Raw genomic sequence first — 20,343 nt, forward strand, 5'->3', positions numbered from 1 at the left:
AAACCAAGATCTTTCATAAAGAAACCCAGCCAGTCCGTTCGTTAAATCCTCTTCAAACGAAAGCATGGACATCCTACCTTCATGTTCATCTCATAGAACTAACCACGGCCCGCCCGGCCACTTCGAGTTACAGTGTGGCCACACTAACTGAGCCTGTCCGAACTTACCTTTTTATGAATATATATTTACTATATTTATGTCTATTTTTGATATATAATAAATGAAGTTTTACTGATTGTAAGATACAATAGTAAATAAATATATATCGAAGTAAAAATATAAGTTTAAATTTGATGGCGCTTTTTGTATTGTACCTACGCGTTTTTGTATTTGTTTATAAAGCTTTGTTTTATGTATATATAACTTACCTGAATTGGCTTATCCGTTGACAGCACTATTGTATTTATATGTATATATACCTGGTTGTTGCTTAGTAGTGTATGTATTTATGTGTATATTTTGTATAGTTTGCCTATATCCGTGCCATCTCAAGGTGTTTGACGGTAAGTTAGTGTGGTACCTTCACCTCCCTGCCCTTTTCTATTTTCTTTTTACAATGGTGATACATTTCATCCACTCATAAATAAACACCCTTATTAATATAAAAGTTACAGAACTTTTAGCTAATGAACTGTTTTGTCACTCTCTGTCAGAGAGGGGTGTTTATACATAAAACAAAAACATAAATAGAGTCACCATTGTAAAAAGAGACAGCTGTGCATTTTAAATAAGCTTGCAGTCTCTTGCACACAAACCTTCTCTACTCTCGCACATAAGACTACATCAGCCACATCTTCAGGTGGAGTCAGACGACGACAGTTCATCGAGCAGCAGCGAGGAGGACGTATCATCAGGCACGGGGGTGTCCACCGATAGCGAGTTCGCTTGCGAGGAACCAGCTGATAGCGCCCCCGCCCCCGCTATCACCGTCACTGAAGCACCCCCAGTCCCCGCCCCCGGCCACGCCACGCCCCCAATCCCCGCCCCCGCCACGCCCCCACCCCTTTGCCGAGCAAGATCTGCCGGCGGGTTAGCAACCAAACGAGCGCTCGAACTCAAAAGAAAATACCTCCTCGGAGAAGCGTCGCCGCCTGTGGTACGCCGCTCCGATTCCACCTCGCAACTTGATACGAAGTTGGAGACGTTCAGGTCCAATATATCGGAGTTCCAGAAGATGCTCAATCCGGCCCCGCCCGCGCCTCAACCACGACCTGTTATAGCCTTCACTCTAGCCGACCGCCCGCCCATGCCCGATATCATCAGCAATCTCTGTGAGGATGCACCAGTAGACTTGTTGACCAAGATATCTGATGTGAACCACGAGCAAGAGCCACAAGAAACGGAGGATGAGGATGCGCAGTCGAGCTCGGCAGTGAAGGGCGGAGACAGTGATTCATCGTCTGACTCGCCCGCGCCGCCGTCCGTGCCCCGTCTTGAAGTGCACGACGAGGGCGGGGACCTCATACAGCTGGACAGCCTCGTCATACTCAGCCAACAACCCGAACAACCAGCGGTAGCTGAACCCCAGCCCGAGTCACCGGTTAATGCGGCGCCAGAGTCGGAATGGTCGGAGTCTTGTCGGGATGTGTCGACGCTAGCACTAACAGAGACAGACCTGTCGGACTGGGCGGCCGAAAGCGCTATGCTAGAAGACTGCGCGACTTACGACGGTAAAAAGGCAAAGTCAAGAAGCGCACCCAAAACGGTTCACGACGCGAAAAACATATCAGCTATTACGTCCCACGTGTGTGGACGCACGTCCCCTCCGAAGCAACTAGTCGACTACGCGAATGCGCTAGAACATTTTCAGTTCGCGGACGAAGAAGATCAAGACCCGTCGATAGCGACGCCGCCGACGCCCAAGAACGAGGGCTATATGGAGCTGGTGGATGATGATGAGCATCCGTATTCACCGGTCAACGACCGATCCATGAACTTTATAGAAAGAAGCTTCTCCGAGACCATCATCGCCCCCCACGCCGACACCGCCCGCTTCAGACCCCACGATGAAATGGCGAATAGCACCGATAGTGAATCTACGATCACGAGGCTCGAGCGACCCACTGAGTTGAAATCTCCGCAGCTTTTAGTCACAATAGAAAGTTCTGGCAGCGAGAAATCCATAGATAACAGTACAGTGAATAATGTTAACGAGAATAATAGTACAAGTAAGATTGAGGAGGGTAAAGAGGTAGTTTCTCAGGCGAGTTCGTCTTTGAAGGAAGCGCAGACGCCAAGCGCAAGCGAACAGAAAAGCGAACAGACGAGCGAACCGGTGGCTGACGCGACGACCGCTGAACCTGTTCGCTCGGCAAGCGATCACAGCGAGCGCTCCGAGCAATCGCCGCCAGCCGACCGCAGCGTCCGCTCAAGCGAGCAATGCAGTCGATCAACAAGCGACGAGTTCGTCCGTTCGACCAGCGAACCACACACCCGATCACCACTCAAACACACGTGCAAACTTTCCCAATCAAGCTCGGCATCGCCTCCTCTAGCTGCCACGCCGGATAAGTCGCCGCTGCCGATGCCCATAGTGTTCTCTACCCTGAAGTTATACACGCCGATATGTCGCTCGGCGTCTGAGACGTTCAGCCGCAGCCCGAGCCACAGTCTGGAGCTGTCCGTGTCGCTGAATCTGAGCTCCGGATCCGTCTCGCCCGAGTGTGCACGTGCCACTACACATAAGGTAATCATTCTAATATATTACAATCCCTCGACCATTCTTCTTAAGCTTACCGGCCCAACGAACGCCCAACGATGGATATTTATCATACATAATACAGGGCAGATTGCAGCAACGAATGTCAATGAAACCCATTCGTTGGCGTTTGTTGGGCCGGTCTGTACGCAGCTTTACACATACTAATCTTTTTTTTTAAATGTGCAAATTTATGCAAACTGACTTAAAATATCATAATATGAATCACGCTTGACTTGGGTCCATGTGATTCCTTATACCAGTTATTTCTATAGTTGAAACATCATAATAATAATACATAAGGATATCTCACACACGGCCATCCGACCGCTGTCTTTAAACAAAAACAAAACTGCAGTCAAGGTCACTAACCTCTCCACCATCCAATCACAAAGGTGCAAGAGATCAAGCGCGAGCGCGAAGAGCAGACAGAAGTGGTGCGACTATTAGTGCTGGAGCGGTTGGGCGGGCGCGGGCGTCGGGGCGGGCGGCCGGCCCGGCAGCGCGCGCCCCCGCTGCCGCCGCCGCCGGTGCCGCCGCCGCCCGCGCTGCCGCCGCCGCCGCTGCCCGTCACGCCCTCCTTCTCAGACCCTGAGCTGGCCAGAGAAACTCGCAAAAAGAACATTATAAGAAGCCTCTCCAATTACCTGAACCGCCGTCTTGGACCCCGGACCAAGGTATGTTTATGATATTGTGAATGAATTAAAAATTATAACCCCCTTATTCATAGAAAAGTTTTAGGACGTTTTAGCAATTGATAAGTTTTGTCCCTCTCTGACTCAAAACAAATTGTTCTTTGACAGAGAAGGATAAAACAGGTCAATAGCTAAAAAGTCCTATAACTTTTCTATGAATAAGGGGGCAAGTTCATAAGTAACATAGAAATAACTTCTAGGCCTAAAACCCTTCCTTCATTGGAAGGAGTCCCGTGCCCCAGCAGTGGGGAAGCGATGGGTCATGATGATGAAAGTGAATAGATTTCATACTATATTTCTATCTAAATAAATCTACTTTCCGTACATTTTCTGTAAGAGGCATTTTGCACTCGATTGCACCAAATCATGATCATTTTAGATTTTTTAACGTACACTAATGCATTTTAAATTAATCAGTGACACCCATCTGAGTGCAACACACAAAAACATGGTAATATTCGACCTATTTTGTTATTGTCATTCTATGTTCACAAACATTGGTTGACTGATAATATGTATTGATGATATTTTATAGTCATGTCACTTTGAATGATATACGTAGAACTTGCACACTGGCCGAGGGAGCAAGGAAATTGGTGTAAAAACAGCTCTGCTGCTCTGTAAATAAGATTGAATTTTTCAAAATTGTGTGGGGAATCGATCGTTTGATTAACACTAGTTCATTTTCAGTGGGTTTCCGAGCCAGACCTGTCACAAAACGTAAGCAAAATTATAGCACAGTGATGTGATTCGCATGCTTTCTCACTTAGCAATGCTATTGGGTGTTCTTTTTTCAAACAATTATTTTCGACCAATCACATTTTTATAGCTATGTTTGGTTCTGCAATGATTGTTTCATTATCATTCGTTCATTGCACGTTGTTCGTTCATTCATTCACACACCTTGTTTTAAAGTGTTGTATTTCTGAAAGCTTTGATGTTATTAATGTCTATTCTTCGCGCTTCTATGTGTTTTTGTGTCGCACACCGCGAATAATGTATGTTTTTCGATATATTTTTTGCTCTTTATATCAGTGTTATTTTGTTATTATATAGAAACATGTAAGTAACATTTTTGATACCTACTTTTCACAGCCTCGATTTTTATATTTGGTTATTTGTTAATTTTGGTTCTCTTTGGACATTAAAACTTTTATTCACAAGCTACTATTATCAAATATGCATGCACCATGCTCATCTCTATGATTCTATGCAAAAGGACAGGCTTATACCTACGAGTAAAGCGGAAAGGTTATATTTACAGGATTTATTTACCTTGGCATATAATATCAAACTTGGAAACTATATTTTTTATATTTTTGTTATAAAAAACGTATGTTTTATAAAAACGATGCTTGCTGGGATCAATTGGCTAAGATTGTTCTGTGTATTGAAGCTATTTTTATTTGAGCATGTAGCGTCCAGCTTATCAAAATCCAAAATGTTGAATTACCTTTAATGTTTTACCCATTCTTCTCCGCCAATTCAAAGGACTTTTCTAACCAGACGGTTTAGGTTGTGAGTTAAAGCAATTGCGAAAACCAGAAGTAAAGTAACTATTCTTTGATCAACTGATTGCCAGTTTCAATAACTATCTACCGTTAAGGACCTGTTTCACAATGTCTGGTTAGTGGCTACCTGACGGATAAAATACATGCTGTAGCTCTCTGTAATTATTTTTTAGACAGTGACAGCATGTATTTTATCCGACAGGTAGCGACTAACTATTATAATGTTAATTTATGCGATTTGCCATATAGATAGGTGTGAGCCGCATTCGCTACTACTGAACTTGCACACCGAATTGACTGGTTCGAAAAGCGCCCTAAACCCCTTCCCCTTATTAAAAAATTAAGACTAAAGATAGTTCTAGTTTAAAACCGGCTTTATGCTACTGATTTATATAAAATCTCTGGACTGTAACCGGTTCTGAACCAGAGCTATCTTTAGTCTAATCTCCAATTTTACAATAGTCGGTTATATCGTAACCAGGGATTGGTTCATCAATTATACGTCATCTCCTTATTAAATTCTTGACAGATGTGTGATGTGAAAAGTCAACCAATAATGGTTATGCTCTAACCCACTATGGCGAAATTGGCACTAAGTTTTATAACAATAGGCCTAGATGCTAAAGTGTTCACGTCAACAGCAGGAGCCCCGCCCCGCCTCGTCCAGACCCCCGACGGCGCACAAGTCCTGCGGAGGGCTGGAGCAGGCGCCGCCCGTGCCCCCGCCCCCCGCCAGCTACTACCCCCCGGAGCCGTTGAGGGAACGTAAGTGTTTAGAGAGTGAATGATTAAGAGGTGAATGAATGATTGGATTGTTGAAGGTTGATTGAATGATTGAGGGTGAATGGATGATTGAAGACAAATGAATTATTGAAAGAATGAATGACTGAATTAAGGAGGATATCAATTAATGATTGAACGAATGTTTATACTGTTTATGGTCATCTAGTTTGGTTATCAAACTGTTGGTAGTGGGTACTCTTACAATCATGTTGTAAGGGTTTAAGATCAGACGGCAGAAACTTAAAAATGAATATGGATTGCGCTTCAGTAATCAATAATCATTGATAGATTTCATTATTAAATTAAGTACTTGTAATTAATATTGAAACTGGATTTCATGAATCGTAATAAAACTATAACTGTAATAATTAGCATGTTTGTCGTAAATAAATATCACAACTAGCTGCTATCCCAGCCTCTGCCAGTTATGACCGCAAAGGCTTTTGATCTTATGTTGAAACAACCAATATAGTTGTAACTGTTACTCCTGCATTATGTCATTTATATTGATTGTTTTAACATTCCCCCGTTCATGAAAATGACAATGAGTAAAAATGTACTAAATAATTCTGGTTTTATGTTACACAAGTGTTTTTTACACATTGTCAATTGCTTACTGTGGCTTGCGATTCCCTCGTATCCGACTAGTGCTGACTGTATTCTGAATATTCGATCGATGTGATATTGTGAGGTGCTCACATTGAGTGAAAATTCATGACAGTCAGCGCCTTTAGAGTCAATGTTTGTTCACATTTGTACCCATAGTGAAAAAATTGCATAAAAAGTGGCATATTAAATTGATTCTAATATTATATTATTTTGTAATTTTACTGAACGTTACAATAAAAATTATAATAAATATTTATTTCAACGTTCCGTAAATTTGATAATTTAAAACCTGTTTAGTATTTGTGTAAGTTTTCATGTAGGTATATGTTAGAAATAATAGCCTCATTTTGCGAAAGGTTAAAATTGGTTCTCACTTTAGAAAGAACTCTGATCATAAAATACTTTCATTCAAATATACACACATATAATAATAAATTCCCAATAAAATTATCACAATTTACCACACCTACTCATTCACTACCGCATCATCGCCTTATGGAATAGGCAAAGGTGCTTTGCTGCATCCAAATAAATCATGTTCTGCTTTTTAATCATGTTTATAAATATTCACACACACATCTCCATACACACATAAAACATCAACTAAGCATTTACATACACCGATGATACATCGAACCATACGCTAACCAAAGCTACCAGCAAATCAGAGCTCTATCTAACACGGGACCATCCATCCGCTAATTACGTCACACGTACGGATAAGCTAAGGGGTCGAAGGACCATTTTTTGGCGAGGCATATGTTTTACTACTAAAGATGTAATTATGCCAAACATTGCCAGACTTTACAGACAGGTCTTACAAATGTGACAACACGCCACACTTTACACGGGATCTCCCAAATGTGAGCAACTAAATAGGGTTGTCCAAAAAACCCAACGACCAAAAAGTGTGACATAATTAGCGTATACCCCTCACAACAACAACTGACACTAGCGCCGCCGCGGCCGTCGGACGCCGTCGAACGAGACGCCATGCAGCTGTGGTTCGAGGCTCGCTGGGCGCGCCTCATGTCGCAGCGGCAGGATGACCGCCGGCTGGCGCGGCTGGAACGCAGGCTGCGGCGACCGCTGTCAGGTATGAAGCCGTGGGGAGAGAAAGCTGGAGACTTGTAAAGGCTTACTTTTCCATACTTTGCCTAACCACAGGGGTGATATATGACGAAAAACGAAGTTTAAAAGAGATGTTGCGCGAGCCATGACTCTATTTTGTTGTACTAGTCGTGCCGATTGCACGACAGCTCTCGTTCGCTCGTTTTAGTCAGTATAGAGTAACTCTTAAGCGATAATAAGCGCAGGCAAAATATCCATAGTAAAGTAAGCGTTTATAAGTTTCCAGCTTTCTTTCTGTGTACGGCTATACGATAATGACTGTAGTTCATGCCAAATAGCATAAGGGAAAAGGTCAAGCTGAGGTGTTATGTTAAATGCAGTGCGTATAGTGGTTCACAAGCCTTAATTTGACCTTTTGTTGTGCTATTTGGAATGAAGAATATTTAAACTTGAGAGAAGATATGGAGTAATTGTTAATAAATATTTTGGTCCGGGTTAAAAACATCAATAAAATATGACTGTCTGTACCATATCTTTGTCGAATGGTTTATCTAATAAACTTATAATAATAGACACAGCCACTTCTGTCTTTCACTTCTAAAAATATAGTAAGTACGTATACATATTAGTGTAATAGAGTAATAGATCACACGACACAGGCTCTCAAAATCACCGTGTCTGCACTACAGTACCAAGTGGGTTATTCACAATACTATAGTTAATGTACCTAATCGTAATTAAACTTGCACATCTATCACCCATTCGTAACTTCATCACAGATTCACTTCATTTCATAATATGGATGCAACCTGCAGCTAGCCTTCCCTGCTTTTTGCACCACTCCTAGTAATCTTTTTTTGCCAAATCTTCATAATTATCTGATAATAATATATAATAGCTTCTTCTTCAATACCGTAGTATTATTAAGGTAATAACTGGACTGTGTAGGTGTGTAGTGTGGTGAAGATGAATAACGATACTTGTGTTAGATTGCAATGTACATGTCGATACAACCTGGAGATCTACGTTCGATCTATCCATCAAGCAAGGAGCCAAGATGCATCACAACACTATCCTGACCTGAACTATCCTCTCTCTGCCTCATGATATAATGATGCTATTGATAGCCATGATGTTTTTAATGATAATTGCGTGTCGGTGACAAACACTATAGCTGAACTAGGGTTTGTTACCTTGGTCAAATGAGTACCCAATCTGTTACGTTTCACCATGTATATGACTGGCTGCCTTCTGATGATGATGACGATGATGACTAGGCTTTGTTATCTTGGTAAAATGAGTACCTAGTTGGATTACGTTCTGTCATGTGTATGACTGGCTGCCCAGCCCACTGATGATAATGATTATGATGATATCAATGGTGATGATAATGATGATGATGATGCTATTTCAGCGGAGCAGCAGGCGGCGGCGGTGGCGGAGCTGGTGCAGGTCTCGGCACAAAGGGAGGCGCACGAGGCACTCATGTCCGCTGACAGGTAGGCAAAACAAACTCCGAGGGAATAAGAGGGGTGGTTATGAGTTTGTGCCTCATGTCCGCAGGTATGTCGGCAATACAAATGTTTTTTAAACTCCGGCGGGAAAAGAGGTGGTTATAAGTTAACCTGTGTCTTGTGTATGTGTGTATCTGTGTGTAGTAAGCGTGTAGCTCTAGAAACGTTGAACCGATTTTTGTTTTCTTTTTTAACTTGATCCAAGGACACTTACTTGTATTCCCCCTGAATATTAGACCTACTTATCTCACTAAGAATCTAATTTATTTATCTTTTCCCCTTTCAGGAGGCGATGTATGACGAGCGGCAGTGCCTGCGAGTAGGCCGCGTCCCGGTCTCAACCCTGTATGGAAATGCTTCAGAAACTACCAAACACCACGCCAGAGCTTTCGTAAGTGCCCTTCGGAAATCCGGAACCAATTTTACTTTCGCCAAAACACAGTCATCGAGGCAACAGGAATTGATTGATATAAATAATTGTTAACTGGTGATTTAAACTTAATATTGCTGCTAATAATATATCATCTAGTCCTTTGGATTGTAGAGTTGTAAAGGTTGAGATGATATTAGGGTAGGCAGGTTTGTTGTTAAACATTTTCAAGTAGGCAGTTGTTATGATGTTACATTCCTCAATATTAAAAAGGAATAATGTTTAAAATTAATAAAACATTCATTGAACTTATCCTCTGTTAGCTGCTCCTCTGTACAGAAATCTAAACGGATTTATTTAGGGAAATTGTTTAAGATTTTTCGCTGTCGTTTTCAAGTTACAAACGAATTGTCAGGTGGATTTGCTTCAATCCACTCGCGATGCGATAGACTGTGTGGTCCCGTGTAGTTAAAAAGGCAAGGTTACATTGTCACAAATTATTTTTAAGTAATTGCTCCCAGTGCGATCTGGAATGTTTTTAATTTACAACATAGCGAATTTTCCGCAATATTCTCGGTGTAGGTGCGACTGTCTCATCTATAATAAGCTAATGAGCGACATAAACACACTATTCTGGTTTCAGTGCTGAGTGAGCATGATTTAGTGTCTCGTTGGGAACATTCCAGACTGCGCTCGGACTACAACGGTGTGCTAGTAATGCCAAATGTATTAGTATATTGTATTTAGACGGGCTCCTCCTGCCCAATGACTTATTTCGTAGGCTAAAAATATACTTAACAAATCTAAGTTTAAATGTTTAAATATACCTATTATGTCTTTTCGCTACTTCATGTACTCAAGTGCGGGTCAAACTTGCACATAAGCTTCTTATGTAAGGTTTACTGACATTTATATTACTATAAAACATATAGTGAACATTGACTTCTACTGGGTATCATTTAGGGTAAGACAAGTATTAGCCTAAAATCATTATTTTTGTATGCGATGAGGAAAGAGGGTTGTAAAGATTAAATGAATTTAAAAGTGATTGCGGTCTAGCTTTCTGCTATTTAGTTTTTATATACTATGCGAGTAAATAGTCTTCTAAAGATTTCTTACCGAGAGTTGAGGTGAACACTAGATTTATCACGCATTCTGAGGGTAGATTGTTACGCGTTGACTCTAGTCGTACATATATTTATGCTACACTTGTAATATTTCTTCCCGTACAAACATGCTAAATCTAGTAGTTGTTAATAATCATCTTAGTTTGTACAGTAAGTAGGCTATCGTTCAAATATCCGGACACTCTTCTGGTTGCAACTTACAACGATGATTCGATCTGTCGGAGATACCTTACAGTATATTTCAAGGAGTGTTCGCCTGTAAAGACCTGTGAAATGCCGTCCCAAATGAAATATGTACGACTCATATTTAAATCCCAGTATTCATATATCTGATGATTATCTGATATTATCTGACATAGCAGGCCCAGTATTCATGAGTAAGTAGACTGTTCCATCAGTCTCACAGCCCAGTGAGACAAGAGTGGGGTTCTTATGAAGAAAGTTTGTTAAGCAAACACCTTAAAGGACACCCTCTGGGAAAGCCGAATGCAAAAAATATTGTGTTTTTCTCTGGCTACTAAAGCAATAAATTTTGTATCAAATATATTTTTATATCAAAATTAAACGGGTCCTATTAGGTTTAGCAAATATGTATGTAGCAATAATAAGCTGCCGAGGCCAGCCCGCGCTTACCACAGTAGTGACTGAAGAATCTTCCAAGTTTAGTGGTTAAAGATAAATAATATATATTTTGTGTTGCTATGTTTACACGCCCCCCCAAAATTACACTAAAATGTATATATAACATGTAGCTGTAGTATAGCGTAGCGATAAATTGTTGACACATCTCTTGACCTGCAAAAGTTAATTCTATTTCAATAGACGAAGAGTTATAGCCACAGTTTATACGCTTATGAATAGATGTTGTACAAATCGTTTATTAGGTACATTATGTACAGTAGGTAGTTGACAGAAGTGCACTTTAATATCTGGAATAATGTTCCTGAAATTATTTTTGTAAGAAACTTTTTGTGAGTAAATAATGTTTGCCTCAACTCTCGCTAATATATATAAGTTAGACAACTTTTATATTATATATTCTAATCAGGTGAGGAACCAGACATCAAAATATGGGATGAGCAAGGATAATTAAACTAAAACTAAAGACCAAGTTGGATTTCGAACTAGCTTATGAGTCCCGACTCATTGTGCATTTCTACAAAGCCTATTGAACTCCAACTTGCACTTGGCCGATTTTGAAGTGATTAGACTTGCTCATCACCTATTTTGAGGTCTGGATCCACTCCTAAAGCCGATTCAATGGCACATGATAGACAAAAAGAGTATGTATGAATTATGACTTATTTACTTGCTTCTATATTCTATACCATTATAATATAAAATTTGTGTTATTGGTATATATTTTCTCTTCGGAGAGACTAGGAAAGTGGTTCTATGGCGATTTCGAAAACCCCAAGTTTATTTCAATACTTTTTACATAGAATCATATTTTTGCATGCACAAGACTATCATTTAGATAAAATATACTTACTTCTTAGTTAAAACTTAAGCTATGAAATATTATAGAAACCGATCGGTTGTTCAGTATTTTTGTTTTGTAATACTCAATATTTTTTATACTTACACGTAATCATGTTGATTTGTAAGCTCTTTACTATTTTTTTGTTTAAAGGTGTGTTTTTTCTAAATTACTCTAAGCATTAACTTAAGTAAGAATGTATTAAGACGAGTTCTATTATTTTTGTAAAAGGATAACAATTTATAAAATCTGTTATATCGCCTACTTGGCTTCCGGCTAACTAACTTGCATTAAAGTAAATATACTAGTACCTGAGTTAAAAGCAGATATCTAGTGAACTAGCCGTGCCATGATGCCGCCACGGCACTCATAGTACAATACAACAGTCAGTCTGCTCTCAAATATAATAACATTAACTATAGCGTAAACGAAGTCGAGGTATAGCGGCGAGTGAGAATGCTATGTTTTAAATACCTACCTGAAATATTTACTTATATAACACTAACCAAGTAATATGGCACAAGACTTCGTACGAGTTCTTACATGAACAGTTTGAATGATGCTATCGAAAAGATTTTTACTTTCAAGAAAATCCGCAGTAGTAGCCCATCTTATATAAATGCAGCTGTTACAATTTGTCTAGTAGTATTTTGTTATCTTTATCATAATGAAACATATTATATCGACTTTATAGTTATAAAAATAAAAGTTAACATTGTAAGTAGACTGTAGTGTGTCTTAAATTACACCTCTAGTTTGCGTCGCCACCGTCGCGGCAAACTGCGTCAACAAATTATTGTTTAAAGGTTTTTTTATTATTTTGTTTTGATTCTAACAAGTTTATGTTATTGAAAGTGTAAACAGCAGTTATATTTACGCTGTATATTATTTCGGGATTAAGTGGTTTTTTTAAGTTTATAGTTAACATTTGAGATTATATTTAGATGCAATGTGTTACACAAAGCTATGTACCTCTTTTTGTATGCGTAATTCAACCTAGAAGAACTAATATAATAAATCATAAATTGAAGTTCTTTTTTTCTTACAAATAACCTGTCGACAGAAATAAAACTCGGTTTTTTGGTATTATCACAAATTTTATTTTATGTTTTCTTAATTCTATACAGAGATGATTTACTTACATAGAGAAGATTTGTCATAGGTTTCAATTTAAAAGAAGGAAAAACTCGATCGATTCAATATGGAATCACCGTTAGCCATTTAAAATCATCCCTGCGATATAATTCTCTTCACCAGTTTCTGAAACGCTAGGTTACTTTACATGTGTGTTGTTTAAAAGTATTTCATGCATGTCCTTAACCACTGATTAATTCATACTTACAGTTCGGTAATAATACCTTAGGTATGTCTATAATTAATGTTGTAATAAACCAAAAATCGTCAGACACATGCACGTTTTCGGATTACTTAACCAAAGATTCAGAAACTGGATACAAACATGTCAATGTTATTTACATAAACTAACGTAAAGTAAATCCTAAATAATAAATAAAATAACTGCGAATTTTCAGCTTGCCCCTTGAATGGCACATGTTTATAAAATTCTGCTTATTTATATTCCCAAGTGAAGTACCGCTCGCGGTGGCCTGCACTTGTACGTAAATTCGACACTTCACATTTGTATACTATTTTGTACCATAACAACATTTTCATTAACAAAAAAGTTAAACAATCGACAGAACCTGTTGGGTCGGTGAAGTAAGTTGCAGAAACGATACGTTAATTTTTAATAAAATATCTAAAATTATAGTTACATAGGACAGTGTTGTCCACTCGTTACAATTAATAAGAAAGAAGTCTTCTGGTTTGTATTCAAATTCGGATAGAAACAAGACAGTTAAATTGCAAGAAGAAAACAATGATTATCGTCAATCTAATCTTATCATTTATATATCTATCTACTATATATACATATTGCTATAGTTTTCTTAAGACTACCTAACGACATATAAGATTCGTACAACTTCAACTGAAAATTTAAATATAATATGAATTAAATACACCCCTAAGAAAAGATCAAGGTAATCATAGTTTTGAAAGCGAACGAAAATATCTTACGTGAAGTTAGTAAATGATTGGAAGTTTTATAGTTAATTTCAATAAAAACAAGAGTAAATTACTTTCCAAATAACACATACTTACAGATTACCTTATTTGTTTATATTATATTTAAATACATAACAAAAAGTAGCATTTTCTAAGTATTTGGTACCGGTAGGTATAAAGTGCTTCACAAGTTTTACTAACAGTTGATACAACTGAACAAGTGAGTAAGTATATAAAATATATTATATTATTATGTCTTATTATCTTTATTATATTCGATGAAGTTATTCGTATAAATGTTACTAACTAATAACTCGTTGTTTTTTTACAGTACGTAGTGAACCTAGGTGAGGACGGGGATCCTGACAAAGAATCCCATGCTGAAGGCATTATTATACCATGATGGCCTAAAGCGTCGTCTACCCGGTAAATTCGCAACAAACATCAATGAATCAAAAACCAACTAAAACTTAAACACTAAACTAAAAACCAAAATGGCGTAACGCCATCTTGCAACAAACTTCTAAACTACCTAATACCTAGGTTTGTGGTTGTGGTGGGTTCGGTGCGGCCAGTCCGGGTGGCGCGGCTCGCGGTGGTGGTGATGATGATGGTGGCGGCGCTTGTCTCTCGCGTGGGGCGCAGGATACACATCAGATACCACTAGCTCAGACCCGTCTTTCGGCGCCTCTCGCTCGTGTCGCCGGTGCCCCTGTCGCGCCCCAGTGGCCTCGTGGAGTTCCTCCCACGCCTGCCGGTAGTAGCGGTTCAGCCCGCTGCGAGACTCCGAACTTGAGGAGTCAAGGGAAGCCACGGTGTTGCAGTCTGGAGACACGTGGTGCCGGTAACGTTTGCCGTCGTGCTGTTTTCTGCAATACAAACGTCAGTAATTAGACGGTTTCTTTAGCATATTTGTGGCATCGCTGTGGGGTTCACTATTACGGCACTAACACACGCGTTCGTTGTATAATAATATCGGGATGGTCTAGGTGCAATGCGACCGCTCCGCTCGGCGGCTAGGTGACGAATGCCCCCACCCGCCGTTACGTCGGGTCGCCTGCATAGTCCATACCAACTTACTCATTAGTGGTAAACACCACATCTCTTTCTTGTCAATAAGAAATAGATACACAATGTACATATTAATTAATTATTTATTTAATAATTTACATTATGATAATTTTAGTAAAGGACGATCTTAATCACTTATTGTTGCTTATTACGTAAGAAGCAATCCAAGCGATCTGTCTCGTGAGCTCTATGATTATAATAACCCAAATGCTGTACAAATCATTTCGAGGCCAAATGTACCTGCTATGATTTAGAATATTTTACACAATTGATTCTAGAATTAATTTTAATATCTCATAATGTTTCCATCGTGTTAATCAACAATCATTTAATTTACATTATCATTTATATTGTTATTTTATTAATTAGGCAAATAATGAACTAATCACTAAATGAATTTTAATTAACATCCTTTAAATCATCTTAATCTATATATTTCATATTCTAATTATGTAAATCCTTTCCTCATCATTTTTATTTAAATTTTAATCCATCTTATCTTCACCTTCTTCTATTTCTCCATTCATGTCACTATTTTCCTCACCTTTGTCACAAACCTTCCATTCTCCCTCAACTTTCTTTAAATGAATTATATTTCTGCGAAATTCTTGCCCAGTTTCATCGTTTCTAACATTTATTTCAGATCCTTTTGTACCCACTACAGTGTGGGGAACAGGATTAAAATTGGGAGTCAATTTGTTATCTTTTACTAAATTTTTTACGTACACTTTTTGGCCAAGTTCAAGCTCATTTTCCTTAGCTTTTCTTTTCCTGTCCTGAACCTCCTTTCCAATAGTTTTCATTTCCCTATCTTTGTCTCTAACATCTGAATCTATCTGCGAATTTTCGAAATCTATAAGAGATGGAATTTTGTCCCTAAATTGTCTTTTAAAGAAAAGTTCTGATGGTGTTTTGCCTGTAGTAGAGTGGGGCGTACTGTTGTACATAGACAAATATTTAAGAAGGTCATCTTTCCAATCGGTCTTTTGAAGCTGACTGATTTTCAGACGCTTCAAAATGTCTCTATTTTGGCGCTCCACTTCACCGTTCTGCTGTGGCCAATAGGGAATGGTGTTGTACATGCGGATCCCATATTCTGAGCAAAAGGTTTTAAACTCAGCGCATGCAAATTGTTTCCCATTGTCCGCAGTTAAGGTTACTGGGTTACCTAGTCTGGAGAAAATTTCTTTAAGTATTTTTATTGTTTCCGTCGCTGTTATGGATGTCATTACCTTTATTTCTTTGTAACGGCTGTAGTAGTCGATAATCACGAACAAGTAGTGTCCACTGGGTAAAGGACCAAGAAAATCGACTGCCACATCGATCCAGGCTTGGACTGGTAGTTCACGGCGCTTCATGGGGTTTGGTGGATTTGGTGCAGATACTAGGGTACATCCTCTACAGGCTTTAACTAAAAGTTCCGCATCCCTGTCGATCTTAGGCCACCAAACCTTAGTGCGCAACCTAGATTTCATGGCCACAATGCCGGGATGGCCCTCATGAGCTGCCTCTAAAACTCGGTGTCTGAGCTTAGTTGGAATTACAATTTTGCTACCCCTCAGTAACAAGTTTTCGTGCATGCTGAGCTCATTTTCGAAGACTTTATACCCATTGACTTTAGCATCCCAGTTTCCGCTCAATAGTCCCTCTTTAACCAACTTAAAGTCGTCGTCTTCTGATGAAGCTAACTCAATGTCGCTGAGTGGGAGAGCAACCGGACGGGAGTATTCAACTACTTTCTGAATATAATTTACATCTTCCTCAAAGGGTACGCTTGTGCTTTTTTGACAAAGCCTTGAAAGAGGATCAGCAATATTGCTTTTCCCAGTACAATAAACAATTCTGTACTTATAGGACTGTAGTCTTAGTACCCAACGTTCTATTCTCGGGCACGGCTTTGAATGTGGGCCAAAAATTACTTCGAGGGGCTTATGATCAGTGATGAGGTCAAAAGTCTCCTTTCCGTATAGATACATATAAAAATGCTCTACTGCCCAAACCAGAGCCAAAGCTTCCTTCTCTGTTTGGCAGTAACGTTTCTCAGTATCAGTTAAACTTTTATTGCCATATGCTATTATTCTGGGCCCGCGTGAATCATGCTGTATGAGGACAGCTCCTAGTCCAACCGGACTAGCGTCGGCCATAACTTGCGTTTTGTCCCGTGGATCATAAAACCCGAGAGTGCTTATGTTGTTTAGATACGCTTTTATTTTTTGAAAGGCTCTATCTTGTTCAGATTTCCAGTACGGGGCTATGTTTGAGTTTTTTCCTAATTTGAGCCGCAAAAGTTTCCTTATTGGGTCGGTTATAGTTGCTAAGTTAGGAATCCATTTTCCGACAAAATTTACAAGCCCTAACAAACTTTGGATCTCTTCTATGGTGTCTGGACGCCTAAACGATTCGATAACCTTTACGTACTTATCCAACGGTTTTACCCCGTCGGCAGACAGTTGGTGCCCTAGAAATGTTACGTTTTTTATCCCAAAAATGCATTTCTTATCATTTAGTCTGACATTATTATGTTTCAGTACTTCCAATACCTGTTTTAATCTACCATTGTGATCAGACTCATTGGCACCAAAGACCACTATGTCGTCAATAAAATTGACAACGCCATCACATGGTAATAAAATCCGTTCGAGAATCTTTTGGAAATGTTCGGGTGCGCACGATATGCCGAACATTAGGCGTTTATATCTATATAAGCCTTTGCTTGCAATAAATGTAGTAATATGTCTACTAGATTCGCTGATTTCAATTTGATGAAAAGCACTCAAAATATCTAATTTTGAAAATATGGTTGACTTCCGGAAATTAGATATTAATTGGTCTATAGTGGGAAGGGGATGATTCTCCCTAATTATGGCCTTATTAGCGCAGCGCATATCTACGCAAACTCTTATATCTCCATCGCCCTTGATCACTGGCACTAAAGGAGAAACCCAAGCTGATGGTTCATTAACCGGTTCAACTATGCCAAGAGCTACTAGTTCATTGATTTTGTTATTTATTTTTTCTTCTAGAGGAATGGGTACTCTACGATATGGTTGACTTATTGGCTTTACGGAATTGTCAATTGCTATTTCTAAAGTCACATCCTTAAATTTTGGAAATTCATCCTTTTTATCGTTAACAGAATTAATGCCGAGTCCTATTTTTAATATCCCTAGTAAAACTGCGGTTTCTTTGCCTAACAAGTCTCGTTCACCATCTTTGATAACGTAAAACACTGCTTGTTTCGAGTTAACTCCTACTTTGATACAAGCCTCAAAAGAGCCTAGAACTGTCAATGGTGTCTGTGACCCATATGCCATAAATGTTTTATTTGGATTTTTTACCTGATTTTTTATTTTTACATTACAATCTTTTAATTGTGTCCATGTTTTACTACTTATTATATTGCATTTACTGCCAGAATCTATAATCATATCAATCATGACTCCACCTAGCTCACAGTTTACAACATCATCATCATCAATATGGAATATATAATCGATTTTCTCTTTTTGGGTTCCATTTTCAGGTTTTTTATAATATTTGGGTTTCTTAACATTCTTGTTTCTATCAAAATCTAGTTTTCTTTTATCAGCTCTAGTTCTACATTGACTTTGAAAATGTCCTATATATTTGCATTTATTACATTGTTTACTTCTAGCCGGGCAAGTGCTACTGTCGCTGTTGTGTCTGTTGCTACCGCACCTTGTGCATTGTGAACCTTTATTATTATTTGTTCCGATTTTATTAACGAATTGATCAGAATTATCTCGCGGATTAAAATTGTTTAATTGTCTGTCCACAGCTTCAATAGCATTTGCCTCTGTTATAATTTTATCTAAAGTAGCTGCGTCACCTATAGTCAAGATTTTTTTTCTCAGCTCTGTGGAACTACATTTTTCCGTGATTTGGTCAATCAAATTGTCTTCTTCCTTAGCGAAGTTACATTTTTTACTTTGGTGTCGTAGCCTTATCAGAAATTTTTCGAATTTCTCTCCTTGCTCTTGTTTTAATAGTCGAAACAAATGACGTTCATAAACATTACTCTGCTTAGGAGAGAAATATTCGTCTAACTTCTGTATGGCTACTTTAAATACATCTATGGACGAATTTTCGTCAGAGCATTCCACATGAGCACCAGGTAGGTTAAAATAAACCTCTTGTAGGGTCAAACCCCCGCTATGTAAGAGTGTTGCTCTTTTCTTCTCCGCGTTATCAACATTGGATGCAGTTGAAAATAGTTCAAACGCTCTTTTCCATTTTTCCCATCGTTGGCCAACCGACGCGGGATCACCTTCGCAATCGAACGGCTCCAGTGTGGGTAGCTGGGCCATTGTTTATCTCTGCAACAATTATTATAATCAGGCAACTTGGCTCATAGCCATACTGTAGTCTGATAACAACAACTGAGCTAGATAGTTAGTTTTTCAACATTGACAGTACATAACCTGCCTCTTATTATTTTAGGTAGTTCTAATCAATAAGGAGTTCCCCAGCATTTGTTGTTGAAAAGTAGGCAATACATTTTCAGCATAGATATTTATTAAATTTAATTATAATTTATAATTAATTTGTAATTTATGCATGTTTAAAATTCATCTTATATTAATTTGTAAAAAGGGTTTCTAAATTTTGTATTTTTATTATTATTATTATTTTTAATTACATTTCGTATTAACTATGTGGATGTTATTTAATATATAGAACAATACTACTACTTGGAACTATACTGGTAATAAATATGCAACGTAATCTAGACCAGTAGGTATGTGTTGATCACAGCGAGTACCAATCTATTTATAATTTTATCATAAATCATTTAAATTATAATCTATATTTAATAAACAAAACAGTCCGTCCATCCACGGCATAGTTTTTTGTAACTCATTGTTCTATGACAACATTGCCATTAGGTTAAGTAAAGAAACTACAGTAACAACATGCTGGCAACTGCTTTTTCGATACATTACATATTTCTACCTATTAGCAATTCTCAACTTGCCTCATAATGAGTTCGACTCATTTAGACAATACCGGCCTTGTCTTATTTAATCTGATTTTAATAATATTTTGAATATTGACAATTCTCAACTTGCCTTTATCAGTAGGTACCTAATAAATCTTATACTAACATACTCCATACAATCACAACTTGACAATTCACAACTTGTCTCAGGATACATAATCAAATTGTAATCCCAACATCATCCGTGTCGATGATACTTTATCCGTTTATCAGTAGGTACCACCAATCAAGCAAGCAATATCAATAGCAATTTAGCAATAGGCAGTGTGAAAAGGTCAAACTCTGGTATTCAAACATTGCAAATCGATTTAACACGTATTTACTGTT

The 20,343-nt window shown here is 38.5% G+C and overlaps 2 protein-coding genes across 2 annotated transcripts in view; one reads left to right on the forward strand and one right to left on the reverse strand.

Annotated features, from left to right (window-relative positions):
* The window catches only part of LOC125491254 (F-actin-monooxygenase MICAL3), a 57,162-nt gene extending 44,274 nt beyond the window's left edge, over nucleotides 1–12,888 (forward strand). Inside the window, exons 23-29 of the mRNA XM_048632772.1 lie at nucleotides 800–2,686; nucleotides 3,094–3,375; nucleotides 4,084–4,113; nucleotides 5,546–5,669; nucleotides 7,252–7,392; nucleotides 8,782–8,866; nucleotides 9,168–12,888. Of these exons, the coding sequence (XP_048488729.1) occupies nucleotides 800–2,686; nucleotides 3,094–3,375; nucleotides 4,084–4,113; nucleotides 5,546–5,669; nucleotides 7,252–7,392; nucleotides 8,782–8,866; nucleotides 9,168–9,204 (2,586 nt within the window). The 3' untranslated portion in view covers nucleotides 9,205–12,888. The remainder of the gene's footprint in view (nucleotides 1–799; nucleotides 2,687–3,093; nucleotides 3,376–4,083; nucleotides 4,114–5,545; nucleotides 5,670–7,251; nucleotides 7,393–8,781; nucleotides 8,867–9,167) is intronic.
* A 1,450-nt stretch (nucleotides 12,889–14,338) lies between these two features.
* LOC125491255 overlaps nucleotides 14,339–20,343 on the reverse strand; it is a 34,360-nt gene continuing 28,355 nt past the window's right edge. Inside the window, exon 11 of the mRNA XM_048632773.1 lies at nucleotides 14,339–14,794. Within this exon, the coding sequence (XP_048488730.1) occupies nucleotides 14,458–14,794 (337 nt within the window). The 3' untranslated portion in view covers nucleotides 14,339–14,457. The remainder of the gene's footprint in view (nucleotides 14,795–20,343) is intronic.

The sequence above is a fragment of the Plutella xylostella genome, chromosome Z (genome assembly GCF_932276165.1).
Source record: "Plutella xylostella chromosome Z, ilPluXylo3.1, whole genome shotgun sequence".
NCBI lineage: Eukaryota > Metazoa > Arthropoda > Insecta > Lepidoptera > Plutellidae > Plutella > Plutella xylostella.